General features: G+C 47.7%; 1 protein-coding gene across 1 annotated transcript; it reads right to left on the minus strand.

The window, feature by feature from the left end:
• Positions 1–8,558: 8,558 nt before the first annotated feature.
• IZUMO1R (IZUMO1 receptor, JUNO) lies at positions 8,559–10,502 on the minus strand. The gene is made up of 4 exons (XM_040976749.1): positions 10,365–10,502; positions 9,526–9,714; positions 8,944–9,079; positions 8,559–8,827 (listed from the first exon to the last, which is right to left on the minus strand). Exons 1-4 carry the CDS (start codon positions 10,500–10,502, stop codon positions 8,559–8,561), a joined length of 732 nt encoding a protein of 243 aa, XP_040832683.1.
• Between the last annotated feature and the right edge of the window lie 4,641 nt (positions 10,503–15,143).

Below are 15,143 nucleotides of genomic sequence, written 5' to 3' on the forward strand. Positions count from 1 at the left end.
AATAAGACTTCAAAGAAGAAGAATAAGTAAGGTGCACAGGTGACAGCAGAATGCATTTAAAATGAGAGAGAAAGAATCTATTCATATGCAGGTATGGGCACAAGGAGATGAACTGCTTTGGAGTAGACCAGGGAGGCCAAGAGAGGGGAAAAAGCTAACAAGGGTCAGCACCCAAACCAAGTACACTGCCTAATGCCACTACCTTCCATGCCAGTCCAACATAGCTAAAGGCTTGGCATACCTCTTCCCTATCCTGCAGCAAAATTCATTTCTTATCACATACCAGCTGCCATGCATCTGCCAGGAGACCACCATGTGCATTGCAGCCCAAACCCAAACTCTGCCTCCTTTGGGTGTTCAATCAAGCCTTGTCCCAAGCTTCATCCCTTATCCTGTAAAAAGTACCACTCCAGCCTGGCTGCAGGCAGTTCTCCTTCATGAGCTTGCTCACACCCACCCCTGAGTGTGTGCTTTCCCCTTTCAAGAATTTGTGGTTTTCTGTTCCCCTCTATGTGCATTTCTGGTCCTAGTCTTGGATGTGGGATGGCAAGAACCTGGACTAAATCTAGCCAGTCTTTCTAACCTCACCCAGGGCTCTTGTCAGAATTTGAAGTCCTCATTACCACAACAACCCTGAATTCTTATGTTAGAGCTCAACAATACTAAGAGGTGGAGCCTTTTCAGGAGTGATTAAGTCATGAATGAAGATTCTGTTCTCACAAATGTGATTCGTGCCTTATAAGAAAGATTGAGGGGAGCCACCTTGTTCCTGCCATTATATGGTGATGCAGCGAGGGGCAAGTCTGTGTAGCAGACAGACAAGACTTGCTAGCTACTAAGTCTGCTGGTACCTTAGCCTGGGACTTTTAACCTTTCAGCTCTGTAAGAAATAAATTTTTACAATTTGATGCTGAGCTTCCTACAATTGTCTATACCCATAATGTCATGATACACTTAAAAAGGAGGATCATTGACTTGTGACTGTTGTCGAAGGACTACACTATTGTTACAATATAAGGGAAAACTGTGTGTGTGTGCAGGCAGAGATGGGTTAGAGGGAAAATCCCTAAACCTAAGGAACTATATTATGAAAAATAAAAATTAAGAAAGAAATGTTTTATTATTCAGAAATTGCCTAGCCTGCGGTATTTTATTACAGAAAACAAACAATAGAAATGGTAACAGTGAAACATGTAAACAGCTCAAGGGTGCTCTGTGTAAATCCTACAATTCCCTGAAGGATCCATCCCCACCCCCTCTCCTACCAGACCTCCCTATTGTGGAGTGTGAGTTTGTAGGGACATTGTGAGTGATGAGGCTGAACTGAAAGGGTGGGTGCAGAGGTGGAGTGAACAGGAACTTTACGAGACCATGAGAGTAAGGCATTAAATCCAACTTCTCAGAGATGGAAGTACTCAGTGTCTCCTTGTCTTTCCTTTCCTCCCTTCTTCCATCCTGCTTGAGGCAGGCAACCCTGAGTGACAAACCTAAGTGCAGAGCCAACTCAGGGGCAACTGGACTCTGGAAGCAGCCCCATTCTGGAAGCAAGGGAAGATGGCAATGGCCATGACAGTGCTGGATTTGACCCAGGCTACGTGATCCTGGAAAAACAAGGGAAGGTTAAAAAATCTATCTGCCCTTTGTGATCCAGAAGCAGCATGCTGCACAGGGCCACCTTTCCCACATGACTTCGAAAAGATTTGTGGATGACTCTTTTGTTCCTCCAGATTCCCTTCAGTGGCCTGGTAAATGATTAGCTGGACTGATCAATGAGAACAAAGTGCTTATAACCAAATCACAATGAATCTGAGGGCTGTTGCAACTTTCCTATTGCCATAGTCCCTCCCCCACTTAGGGAAATCCCTTCTAAAAAAGGCTCTAAGCCCAGATCTGTCATTGATTTGATGGGGTTTTGCGACAGCTTCCACAATGGCCCTCAGTGACCCCCTCCTCATATTCACTTTCTTGTAGAATATGGCTATGAAACACCCATTCCACCCACCCCAAAGTGGTTGGAGGAGTCATTGTAGAACTCCTAAAACTAGATCTATTCGTGTGCTATGCAGAAAGCCATCACTAAAACCAAAGTGGGGGAAGAAAGGAGGTGCTTGTTGCAAAGTGCAAATCAAGGAAATGGGCAGCTGTCCGTTAGTTCCCAGCTTCCTGGTTAGTATCCAGGTTAGGGGTAGAGTGCTTATCAGCTGGGTCTGGGCCTGAGAGCTGTCCTTCCTGCCCAAGTCCTGCCTTGCTCCTGACCCTGCGTGGACTGGGAATGCTTTTGGTGATGAAGCGTGCCTCTGTCAGTCTGAGGGCTACACACGTGTCTGTGGTGGTCATTTTTTTGCTCTGGGCTTGGAGTCCTTGGAAAAGAAGCCCCTCAAGACAGAACTGAATGTCAAGATGTTAGCTGTTGGCCTCTTGAGTTCTGTGATTAGAACCTTGCATTATGGGTGGTTAGGGATCTTGTAGGATTGGCTGTATCATTGCTTCAAGTCAGTGAGTTCATGTTAGCAAATGATTTCTTTGCAATCATAAAAGCAGGGTGAGGAAACTAAGTTAAAGGGGGGAGACTGGAACTTAGAACCTGAATTCAAGGCACTGCAAGGAGGCTTGGTTCTAATCCCCACTCTTTTCATCACTATGGATGGAGGAGTGAAGATGACCTTCAGAAGGTTGCTTACTGTTAAGGATGAAGTGGGGTGACCTCGGGATTGGAGGAGAGGAAGTGGTAAACACATTTCCAAGAAAATCCCTAGTCCTTGGAGTAATTGGAGATTTTCTGCATCATGATATGATTTGGCCCGGTTAGTCTCTGCACAGTTTTATTGTATATCATCAATCCACAGCAACAAAAATTGCAACAACATACTGATATTTCTATACCTATAATGCAAACCAGAAAATCTAGGTTCTACTATCATGTCCCAAGTTAGAAATAGAACCATTAAGACTTGGAGTGGGGACATGTATACAATTTGAATTCAGCACAGTAAGACAAATTGATTTCCCATTATGGTAATCCCAAATTCAAAAAACACTTGTAATTAAGAAGCTGGATCCAAAATGGTGCCACAACAGTTTCCAGTGCCACCAATTTCCCATCCAGAAATGTTTCAAATGCCAAGTCTGCAGAGAAGATCAACACCTGCCATGATGACATGTCATGGCCACAAGCATGTGCAAACACCCCCACACCTAAATTGAATAAAAGCCCAGTGCTGTATACCCTGGGCAGCTATTTCCCTCATGGGTCACCCTGCCATGTGGAAGCGGTCCTGGGTTGTCTTCCATCAGGGAGCAGTCCATCAGACACACACACACGCACACTCTCTCTCCCTGTTGCCTATCTCTTTGCTCCCTTTTCTCTCCGAGGCCACCTCCCTTGCTGAAATAAAGACCTCCTTACTATGTCTAGATTTTTGGGTTTGTGGCAATAAAAGCTAACATCATTGATCTCTGCTCTAATTCAGTTTAATTTTCTGTTTTTATAAAGGATAATTTCATACTGTAGAAGCTAGAGTCATTGGTTTGAAATTTCCTTCTTTTCTAGTATATTTGCTTTTATAAAATTTCCTCCTGTGTACCTCTTTGGCAGAATCTTATAAATGCTTTAAATGTGTTTAAGAGAGTGAGCAAGCTCTGGTCTGCTGGCTCACTTACCAAATGCCCACAATGGTCTCCTGCTGGGGTTGAAACTGGAAGCTGGGAACTCAATCCAGACTGCTCATTGCAGGCAGCAGGAACCCAGTCACTTAGGCTATTACTGCTGCTTTCCAGGAGCTGCTGCAGTAGTATGCTGAATTCGAGAGTCAGTCAGGAATCAAACCCAGGCAATCCAATGTGGAGTGCACACATGCTAACTATAGGGAGAGGACTTGACCTTGATGGGGGTCATGCCATCCTAAGAACTCACGTTTCACTTTGTTGTGCTTTGGTCTTGCCTTCTTGTGCCCAAGTTTCACCCTGCCTATTTCTGCATTTTTTCAAAATTCCCCCTGCCCACCAAGACCCTTGGCCTTATTAGGAAAAGCATGCACTCCCAGCCATTCAGAACTGCATCCACACTTGCCGTACACTCCCAGCTTATCAGGGCTACAACCTCATTTGTGCCATTTTAGACTCAATGTAAATTCTCTCTCCCCTGCAGCAGCTGCCATCCTCCCTTTCTTCCCGGGGATGGTCATTGTCAGTCAATCTCTTGTGAGGCTTGTGATGTGTTGAGTGGTGAGTTTGGCTTCTTCATCACCAAGAAACCCAGCACTAACTACTAGGCCAAAAGCCTACTCCTCAGGCATTCTTGACATATCTTGTTTATATTTTCATTCAGCATAAAGTAATGTTATAGTTTTGCTTTGATTTTCTCTTTGAACAATTACTTAAAAACACATTATATAGTTTTTAAATATTTGGGATTTTTCTGGGGGCCTTTTTACTATCGATTTCCAATGCAATTCTGTGGTCTAAGACCAAACCTGGTATTATTTTAAACTTTGTAAATACATTAAGACTCATCCTGTGTACCAGAATATAGTACATATTTATATTCTACATGCAATTGAAAAGATAAACATTATTCTATTCTTTATTCTAGAATGTCAATTAGGTCAAGTTGATTGACTGTGTTGTTCAAGTCTTCTATAGCCTTATTTTCTATTACCATGTTGTACCAGTGTTTGAGATATGGGACAGATTTTCTGGCTAAACTTATAATTTTTTTCTCTCTATGCAAGTTTGTTAGATTTTAGTTCATATGTTTTGAAGCTATGTTATTTGGTATAGAAGCAGTTAAAGTTTTAGGCTTTCTCATGTATTAACCTGTCATTATGAAATAATCTTTGCTTCATAATGTACTTTGCTTTGAAATCTATTTGATTTTATATTATAATCCAGTTTCCTTTTGGTTAGTTTATCTTTTTTCTTTCATTTCTTAGTTTATTTCTGTATTAGAATGTATTTCTTCTAGGCAGCATATATGGGTTAAGAACTGGGTGATATATCACTTACTAAATGGTGAAAAGATATATTATTTAATGTCTCACAGTGGCTATTTTGATGTTCCTAGGGCTGGGGGCTGGGAACATTCTGACTTACAGAGGATAAACTAAACCTCATGACTGATGAAAATTAGCCTCCTCTTCTAACTCTTGGTTCTTGTCCATGACCTTTTGGCTGAGGAATACATTACACTCCAAATAAAATTGCTCCTTCCTCTCCCAGAGTGTCTTTGAATGGGGGCAATCAGAACCTGGTAAATGTTAGGTTCTTCCTTCATGAGGCAGTCACAGGGCCTGAGCGCATCAGCTTCACAATTCGTGGCTGCTTTGGGGTCTGTGGTCACAACCCCAGTCTCTGCAGACAGACGCGGAGCTCAGAAGAGGCTGATGAATTTGAGGTTTTTGCTGTTTTCATTGCTGGTGTCAACTTTTGGCCTCTCTACTGATAAAATATCCTGACTTTGAATTAACCCTCTCCAGTTCTTAAATCTCACCCGAGAATGGATTTTGAGGCTCTGGAAAGTTTAGGCTTACCATATGGCTGAGGACAGACAAGCCACCAGGGCTAAGAACTTGTAAATCTGATCATGAGAAGCAGCTGCCCAGGCTGTACACCATGGCCAGAATGGCCCCACTGACCCAGAAATTTGGGCTGCTAATTCCTAGCTATGGTTTATAATTGAAGCACTTCAATTCAGCAATCACTTGTTAACATTTCCCCCTCTTCCTCTGTCTCAAGCTTGGCAATATCTCAGCTCAGCCAGTCTGTGTGCTAGGTTCAGGGTGATCTGTCTCCTTTGAACTTCTGCTATACATGGTCTGGCCAATGTTTTTCATCACTCAAGACTTAGTTGGAAGAGGCTACCTGAGGTATGGGCCCTGAGCAGAATAAAGATGGTCTCTTGGGAATCATAACACACACCTGTGACATTTCAGCATTATCCAAAATTTTCTATAGTGTTTTAGAGGCAATTTCATCCAAGAACTTCTGCGTTAGGGGTTAAAGCTGGCTTGTCTGAATACTAATTTGGGTAGAGGATAGGGAGCAGAAAGGGACTATCCCCCACGTGTGCCCCCGTGAGTCCACACAGCCTCTGAGAGGTTCTACCTGGAAGATCAGCCCCTACTCTTACTGAGGCTGTCTCTTCCATGCTCCATGCTCACTGCATTCCCTGAATGCTCACTGAGACCATCTTTATTCTGGCCAGTGAGGGCCCATAACTCATGATGCTTCTCCCAACTAAGTCTTGAGAGATGAAGAACACTGACCAGACCATGTATAGCAGAAGTCCAGCTATTACAGCCCCAAAGACAGCCTGTTATCTTCACGTCAGTTCTGTGGAAAATCAGGACCTTGGTCTCTGCAAACTTGCTCTCCAATGCAGGCAAACAACCTCTATAACAATTAGCTCCGAATAGTCAGGACTTGATAAATAGCTTCTAAATCTTCTAATTTTTGGAAGATTTTGTTTATTTGAAAGGTAGGATTTGAGGGAAAGAGAGAAATCTTCCATTTGTTGGTTCACAAATGGCTGTGATGGCTGGAGCTGAGTCAATCCAAGACAAAGTCCCCCACATAGTTAGCGATAACCCACGTCCTTGAGCCATCACCTGCTGTCTCCCAGGGTGTGCATTAGCAGGAATTTGGAGTTACAAGTGGAGCCAAGATTTGAACCAAGCACTTTGCTGTGGGATGCAGGCATTTCAAGCAGCATCTTAACTCTAGGCCAAATACCCACCCCTACATTTTTTTTTCCCTACATACTTAAAAATAGTAAAAAAAAAAAAAAATTAAGTTGTCTTGCTATCAAACATGGCACCTCAGACACATTGTAGAGTTTTCACTTCTTAGAGATTTTACATCCAGTATTTTTGAAGCCAGACTTATGAACAATGGAAAGTGGTGTTTCCTTGAAATTCCTTGGAATTGCAGGTACTCTGTCGCTAGCTGGAACCTTATCATTTGCAAAGCCATCTCAGTACCCGTTCTCTCTCCCACAGCTTCATTCTCACTGCTGCTGCCATCCTCCAACCCAGACCTTGAGCACGACACTGCGTTCTTCGGTTTTTGACCCTAGTGCCTACCTATGACTAGGTACTGGATGAGAATGTGCAAGGCGACAAAGAATGGAGGCTAAGTTTAATTGATAAGCAGAGTTTGCTGGCATCAGGTAAGAATGAGCAGTTGTTAGAAAAGACAGCCAACTCAAGCTCAGCTGCACTATACCTCTCTTTTTGCTAAAGGAAATGTGGAGGATGACTCTCTCCAATGCTGGGAAGCTGTCAGGCTTTAGTCCCTGGGAGCTTAGTGGACAGGTTGACTGTCAGTCCCGTGCAGAGACATATACTTTGCCCCTTCTCCAGTTTACGGAGAGAAGCAGAGACAGATCTTCCTTCTGCTGGTTCATTCCCCAAGTGTCTGCAACAGCTGGTGGTAAGCTGATCCAAAGCCAGGAACCAGAAACTTTCTCTGGGTTTCCTATGCAGATACAGGATCCCAAGGCTGTGAGCCATCCTCTCTTGTTTTCCCAGGCCACAAGCAGTGAGCTATATGGGAAATGGAGCAGCCAGAACAGGAACTGGTGCCCGCATGGGATCCCACGCAAGCAAGGTGAGCACTTTAGCCACAACATATTAATGCTGGGCCTATTTTTGCCTTTTAATGCATTGTCACCTGGTTCAAACACTTTATCTCTTGCAGCAGAGAAATGATTCTTATATGAAGGTCAAAGGAGTCACCAAAAGTCACTTAGAAAATGGTAAGGTCAGAGTAGAACTCAGATTTCCAAAATTCCAGCTCAGTGTGTGGCCATGTGTAAAAGGAAGGGGTTAAAAAAAAAAAAAGGCAAACCTGAAAGCAGGTGAGGTATCTGCCTCAATTTTGGTATCCAATGAACCATGGTCTGAGTGGCTCTTTCCCTGGCCCTGGCTGAGTTTCTTATATGGTACATCAGTTACTGAAAATCAGAAGTGTTGAAATGACTCCCATCAGACAAGTGCTTGTGGCAGGTATTGGGAAGTTCATCATGCTTACTTAGCTAAGTCATCATCCAAGTTGGAGACTAGTGCAGCGGGCCACCGGTTCCCTCTGTGCATCTCCTATTGAACTAAGATGCAGTGGGTCACACAGGTAGGACAGACCGAATGCTCTTTTATTGGAGGTATCACCACAGAACAGGAGGTCACCGCTATCCCTGTCCCCATAAACCTCGGAAGCAGAAGGAGGAGGGTACACCCTGGCCCAAGAAGGGCCTGGAATCCATCACAGCCCCTCTCTTCCAAGGCAGATGAGGGACTGGTTCTCTACTGCCTTGGCATTCACTGCCTCCAGCTGCCTCCCAGGCCAGCCATTGCAGGACAGGGCAGGGTAGGGCAGGGCAGGGCAGGGCAGGGGAGAAACCTCAAACCAAATGTCTAGGGCTCCTTCTGCAGCCACTTAAGCTTCAATAGCCACCCCTCTCCCTCCACTGCCCCACCCAATCCCTTCTTTTCAGGAAGGAGCTTCAGGAAGGAGCCAGGCACAGTGTGGTCCATTGCTGGTGGGAGCACAGATGTGTGGGACTCTTAGGGAAGGAACGGCAGGAACACAGAGAAGCCCACAAGGGTGGAGGGGAGCTTCCAAGCTGGGGCAGGACTGGCAAAGAGGCGGGCGACGGCCACGTTGGGGTTGGCCTGTGTGGGCTCAAACCACTTTTGGAGACACCGACCACTGCCCTGGTGCTCTGTGCTCGCCTTGAATGTGTTATTCCAAATCTTCTCACACAGATCAGCTGGGGTGGGGAAGTAGTGGGGGAATGGGCGGCAGGGTGCCCCTGCAGGGCAGCGGTTCCTCCCTGTGGAGGAAATAGCAAGGGTTGGGCAAGTTAGCTCCTACTCAGCCATTTCCCCCCACATCCTCCATCCTGGGGGAGCACAAGGAGTTTTGCACCTGCTGTTCCCTGCCACTCACCCCGACTCCAGTCCCAACCATCATGCCAGTTAGACTTGCAAGTGTAGGATGTGCGGCAGTCTTCCCACCACTGCTCACAGTCCTCGTGACATAATGGCACACCCATGGCTCGCTGTCCTGGCCCATTGGGGCCCACCTAGGTGTGGCACAGTGAGAGACAAGAACATTACACACAGCATTGAAGACTATTCATAGCTAATATTATTTGGGTTAGGTGCTATCTGTATGTTCTCTATGTAAAATACTAGCAATTTTTTTAAAAAAAATAAGACAATGACATTAAGTAATAAAGTAGTTTGTCCCAAGCTATGCAGCTAGGAGTTACAGGGAAAGGATTTGAACTTGGGTCCATGCAATACTACAAAACCTCTCTTGGCGAGAGTCCTTCGCCCTATTCTTCTCATGGGGCCAGCCTCCCTCCTATAGTTCTCCAGGACTGTAGGTGGCTTCCTCCCCATCCCTGCTCTTATCCACATTGGGGTTAACTTTTCCTGTTTCTGCAAACATCCTAAAGTTGCCAGCATTGAGATTGGATAGAAGCTTGGACTCTTTGTAACGGGGCTCTGTCTCCCATCCACCCACCAGCTGGATCCATGGGCCCAGGTTTGGGGAGCACTCATAGAAGCAGATGGCTTGAATGAAATGCTTATGACACTCTGGGGTCAACAATCCGCAGTGAAAGAAGCTGAAGTTGTAGAGTGGGGACACATCCAGGTGGGCTTCCCAGCTTGTGGTGGCGGTGCAGCAGGCATTGTCCTTCCAGGGCTCGCACTGAAAGCAGGGGAAGAAGTAAAAGACACGGGAAGGAAGAGGCTTGGGCTGGTGAGTGTCCAGGGCAGAAGCATGACAGGAAAACATCCCACAGGGGAAGAGCTGGCAAACGGGCTGCCATTGGGTCAGCAGTGCCCTGGAGAGGATGACCCCAGTCATCTGTCAACCTTAACCCACAGGGTAGCATCACCATTCACTGGCCCCAGTGTCAAGTGTCCCTGTAGGGACACTGCTCCTGGGAGGCAACAGAGACCTTGGTGGGGCATGGCGCCGGTAGAGGAAGAAGCCTCAGGAGAAATTGGAGTTACCTGGGTGGAAGGGACTCAGACTTAAGCAGCAGTACTGCTTCTCTCACAGCCCCGCAGAAAGCCTGTAAAAGCTCTGGGTGGGATTGGTAGGAAGGCTTATTTGAACCTCTGTCCAACCTGCAATGGGTCTTTGGGGTCACCACAGCAGATGGGACACTGATGGTCTCATGTAACACTAAGGTCTCAACAAGGCATAGTAGTCCCCCTTTGGCTGCCTTTGCTCAAATCCCCACCCAAAGATGATCCAGATGATCCAGGCTGATGGGATCCAGAGACCGTCTTGGTATCTATGTCCCTTCTCTGGCCTTCAAAAGCCCACCCTACCCTCGGTCCCTACCACACCTCCACATAGAGCTCATCCTCAGGACCTGGCTCCCTCTTGTGGTGTTTGGAATTCATGCAGATGTTGAGCAGCTTGTCCCCAGCCCAGGTAGGCAGGGCCATCCACAACCCAAGCAGGAGCCACCACCACTGCTGCATGGCTGAGATGTGCTGTGGAGAGAGACACACGCTGCTCAGGCAATGGAGGGGACACCCTACCCCACTGCCTCCATCATAGCAGACACTGGACAAGCAGTGTGGACTCTGAGGCTCCCACAGTGGTGGCAGCACTCCAACTGCTCCTGGGACCTCCCACCTAAGACACATCACAGTCAGAGCAGCAGACAGCCCCAACTCCAGCCAGTGGAGCAATATAGACACTTAAGTTCAGGGATGGGGAGAGACCAGCTTTTAGTTGAAGGCCAGAATAGGTGTTTCCTAGTCCTTCTTCCATGGGAGGGAAACATTTTCTTTCCAGTCTTTCTTCCATGGAAAGGAAACTCTTTCTTCTTCTCTTTCTCCCTCCCTCTCTCCTTAAAGATTTGTTTATTTGGAAGGGTTACATAGAGAGGGAAAGACCTCAAGATGAAGGCTAGAATGGCCAGAGTTGGGCAAAGCAGAAGCCAGCAGCCAAATGCTTCTTCCAGATCTCCCACATGGGTAGCAGGGGCCCAGGCACATTATGAGGGAGCTCGATTGTAAGTCGAACAGCTGAGACATGAACCATTGCCCATATGTGGCAGCTCAATCACAAAGCCACAACACCGGTTCCAGGAAGTAGCCTTTCAACTCAGTAACATGTGGATTAGGAATTTGGAGCTTTGACCCTGGCTCACAGAAACCCACGAGTGAGCTGAGGAGCTAAACAAGTGCTCAGTACTCAGATTCTCCATAGAACCAAAGGGCCTCCTGGAATCCAGGCATGTGTGTGGCTAGGGCTATGCTTACCTGCCCGAGAATAGTAGCTATTTCTATCATTCTCAACCCGTTCAAACATATTTGAGCAAAGGCAGAAACTGTGACCTTGCTGACTTGTCAGAGCTGGGAGGCTTGCACAGGCAGGAGTCAAACCCACCCTGGGCACAGCCATGAGGTGGTTGGTCTTCACCTGGGGATTTGCTGAGCCTTAGATCCCAGCCCTGTTTCAGGTAGTAATAAAAGCAGAGCAGTAGAAAGAGACACCACCTGCTCCCACATCCCCCCAAAAAGCAGACGAGCTCCTTGCCTCATGCCCCCCAAGCTTTTAGGAAACAGGGTGCTCCCCCACCCAGCAGCCCATGGCCTGGGAGGAGCTTGCCCTGGGCTGTCACAGTGAAACTAAGAACTTGTAGCCGCTCTCAAGTTTAGCGCCACAAACACCCAGGAAATGGAGGCCTCATCAGAACCTGGCTTTCTTTCCCAAGCCTGTCCCAGAGGTTGCTCTTCTGGCAGTGCCAGTTTCAAAGGGACACTTGGAAGCCACTGAGCGGTTGGAACACAACAGGTGTGGTAGAGGGAAGAGGAAATATGCTGCGCTGCCAGCATGCTCGTCGTACTCACTTTCAGAGCAGGAGCCTGCAGGAACTGTCTCCCCAGCCACGGACTGTCGGTGAGGCCCAGAGTGCACCACAGCCCACTCATTTATTGCCCAGTCCTGCCTCTACAAGGTGCAGGTGTGGGAGCAGGTGCAACACGCAGGTGGCTGCAGTGAAACAAGGCCCATCCGCCTTGTTCCGGCTTCCTGAGACAAAGAGGCCCTGTGTTGGGTAAGATCCAGGCTGCCTGTGTCAGCCAGTGCTGCCCACCAACTGGGTGACCCTGTGAGGAATTCCCCCAGACTATGTGGGAAGACACCCCAGTTTCTATCTGCAGAGGGAAGTTGTCATAACCAGATTTATGGGAAAGAAGAGATTCAACAGAAGTTCATTAGAGGACTTGGAGTGCTCGCTGGTGCAGAGTAAGTCTTGAGGGTTTTAACTCTTGTTGTCTTATCTTTTCAAGCCCTTTCCCTGTCTGTGGTTTGGGGCCTGGTGCCCCCTTCACCCACACAGTTTCAATTTCCTGCTGGAGAGTGGGCAGGCTGCAGGGCTGAAGTGTGACTGTGAGAGTTCCATGGGTGCCCAAAGCCACAGTAAACTCCAGGAGTGTCCTGCCCCTCAACCCACAGGACAGCCTTGCTCAGCATGCAGGGATGGTGCTCCTGGGAGGCAGTCTGTAGGGGTCAAGTTCATCACAAGGTCGTTTTCTGCCAAGGAGGGGCCAGCTGGGAAACCTGCACAGGACTGCTTGGAGAGTCCCAGCAAGGAGAGTGATCCTGGAAATGGAGCCCATTTCTTTGTTCCTTCCTCCCAGGTTCTGTCTCCAAAGGAGAAATAGCAGAAATAGCTGATTTCTTAGGGAGAGATAGGAAATGAAAACAAAACACTTGAGAACATTTTTTAATTAAAGCAAATAGAGTACTTGCAGTGTTTTTCAGACACACAGCTGATGTGCAAAGCGAGTATTAATCACATTTTAAAGTTAATGTCTTCATGTTAGGTTTTAAACTCGTCTCATTCTCCGCACTTGAGAAATCATCGGTCTTGAGCACTAATGAGGGTCCGAGCCACTCAGGGCCACTGCACTGCCCCAGTCAAGCCCCATGAGATGGTAGCTGTGGGGATCCAGAGGCTCAGCCAAGGAGTAGCAGAGCTGGGGGCCTGAGCTCCGCATAGGTGACCCCTTATCCGCTGCGGGACAGGCAGATGACAGGGAGACCTCACAGGGCTGAAAAGCAGTGTCTGCCTTGGTCTCAGGTGAAGTCAGGCTTTGAAAGTCAAATGCCTGGGTCAGCTCATGCGTGCTGGGAGGCATGCACTGCTGACCCCGGGGAACAGTGCCAGGCACCGCCCCTGTCTGCACGTTGCTGCTTGAGGAGCGCTGCAGTCCCCCCTCTTAAACACCAAATGATAACAGCACCTCCAGAGGAAGACCCCCCCACCCTTGTGTCTTGTTCCCTTCTCTCCAGACATTCTGGAAGCTCTAGGCCTTGAAGAGCCCATAGATTACAGGTTTAATGCTGAGTACTAAATGGCTGTGGATGTGGCTGAGACAAGAAATCAGAAGTGAATCACAGAAGTAATTATCGTAATGGCAAACTGGTCCTCTGGGCCACGTGCTTCCTGTGTTTCATGGGGAAGGAGCAGGATGAGGAGCTGCTGTGCAAGGCCTCCAGGACAAAGCTGTAGGAAATGAGGGGGAAATTACAGGGCCATAGCAGCTGCAGGTGGAGAGCGGGCAGTGGGGAGGGATTAGCAAGGCTGCCTTTCCGAGAGAACCACCAGGATGCCTGGCTTCTGCTCCCTATATATGAAGCTCTCAGCCCTTGAGCGAAGCTCGCTTTGCCTCATTGTGATTCAGGCTTCCAGAGAAATCTGTTTTCTCACCAAAAGCTGCTAATTCCAAGCTGGCTCTGTGATTGGAGCCATTTGAAGTGGCTGATCCACAACAGTTCTAAACAACAACAACCAAACTGATGGTTAAATTGCCAAGAAGGTGCAGGGCCACTCAGTGGGTTCTGAAAGAGGCAGCAGAGTAGGGGGGCAGCTCAGCCTTGGCTGTCATTTGGGACCATGGGGGTTGTTGGTATTAATGACTACTACCCATCTCCTTGCCAAGCTCACCCATGGGGCAGAAGCCTGCTCAGTTTGAGAAAAGACTAGTAAGGTCGAGACAGCCGCAGGGAGCCTCCTGGAAGGTTAGGTATGAGCAGGGACTCCGAGGACTGAACCCACAGTGCCGGACTCTGTGCCACCTTGATTACCATGAATACCTGCATACCTAGGACTCTGGTGGTTTTTTTTTTTTTTTAAGATTTATTTATTTTTATTGGAAAGTCAGATTTATAGAGAGGAAGAGAGAGAGAGAGGAAGATCTTCCATCTGGTGATTTACTCACCAAGCGGCCTCAACAACTGGAACCGCACCTATCTGAAGCCAGAATCCTGGAGCTTCTTGCAGGTCCGCCACGCAGGTGCAGGGTACCAAGGCTCTGGGCCATCCTCCACTGCTTTTCCAGGCCACAGGCAGGGAGCTGGATGGGAAGCAGGGATGCCAGGATTGGAACTGGCGCCCATATGGAATCCTGAAGTATGCAAGGTGAGGGCTTTAGCTGCTAGGCTACCGCACTGGGCCTGCCCAGACTATCTTAAATCTCCTAGTCTCAGTTCCCTTGAATACCTGTTTACCCAGCACTAACCATAAACCTCCCAGCTCTCAACCTCTTTAAATCCCACTTGCCTAATCAAGCTTAGTGACCTCCAGGTTTAAACTGACCCAGCATGATAGCCTAGCCTAGTGACTACAGTCCTTCCCTTGTACACGTGCCAGAAACCCAAGTGGGCACTGGTTCTGATCCTGGTGGCCCCACTTCCCATCCAGCTCCCTGCTTGTGGCCTGTGAAAGCAGTGGAGGATGGCCTAGAGCCTGGGTGCCCTGCACTTGTCTGGGGGATCTGGAAGAAGCTACTGGCTGTGGACCAGCTCAGCTTGTGCTGTGGCCGCTTGGGGACTGAATCATCAGATGGAAAAATCTTCCTCTCTGTCTCTTTCTGTCTGTATATCTGATTTTCCAATAAAAATAAAAATAAATCTTAAAAAAAAACTGTACTGCACCAATCCCTTGAGGCATTTATTCCTGATGTCCACCTGCAGCCGCATCTGCCAATCCTTGACCCCACACTCCCAGTCTCTCTACCCCGAGACCATAAAAGATGCCTCTTTGTTCTCTCTCTCTCCCCCCGTCTCCTGCTCTGCCCCTCTCCCCTCTATGCTCTCACCTTCTC

The sequence above is a fragment of the Ochotona curzoniae genome, unplaced genomic scaffold (genome assembly GCF_017591425.1).
Source record: "Ochotona curzoniae isolate NIBS_2020 unplaced genomic scaffold, NIBS_Ocur_1.0 contig_2723, whole genome shotgun sequence".
NCBI lineage: Eukaryota > Metazoa > Chordata > Mammalia > Lagomorpha > Ochotonidae > Ochotona > Ochotona curzoniae.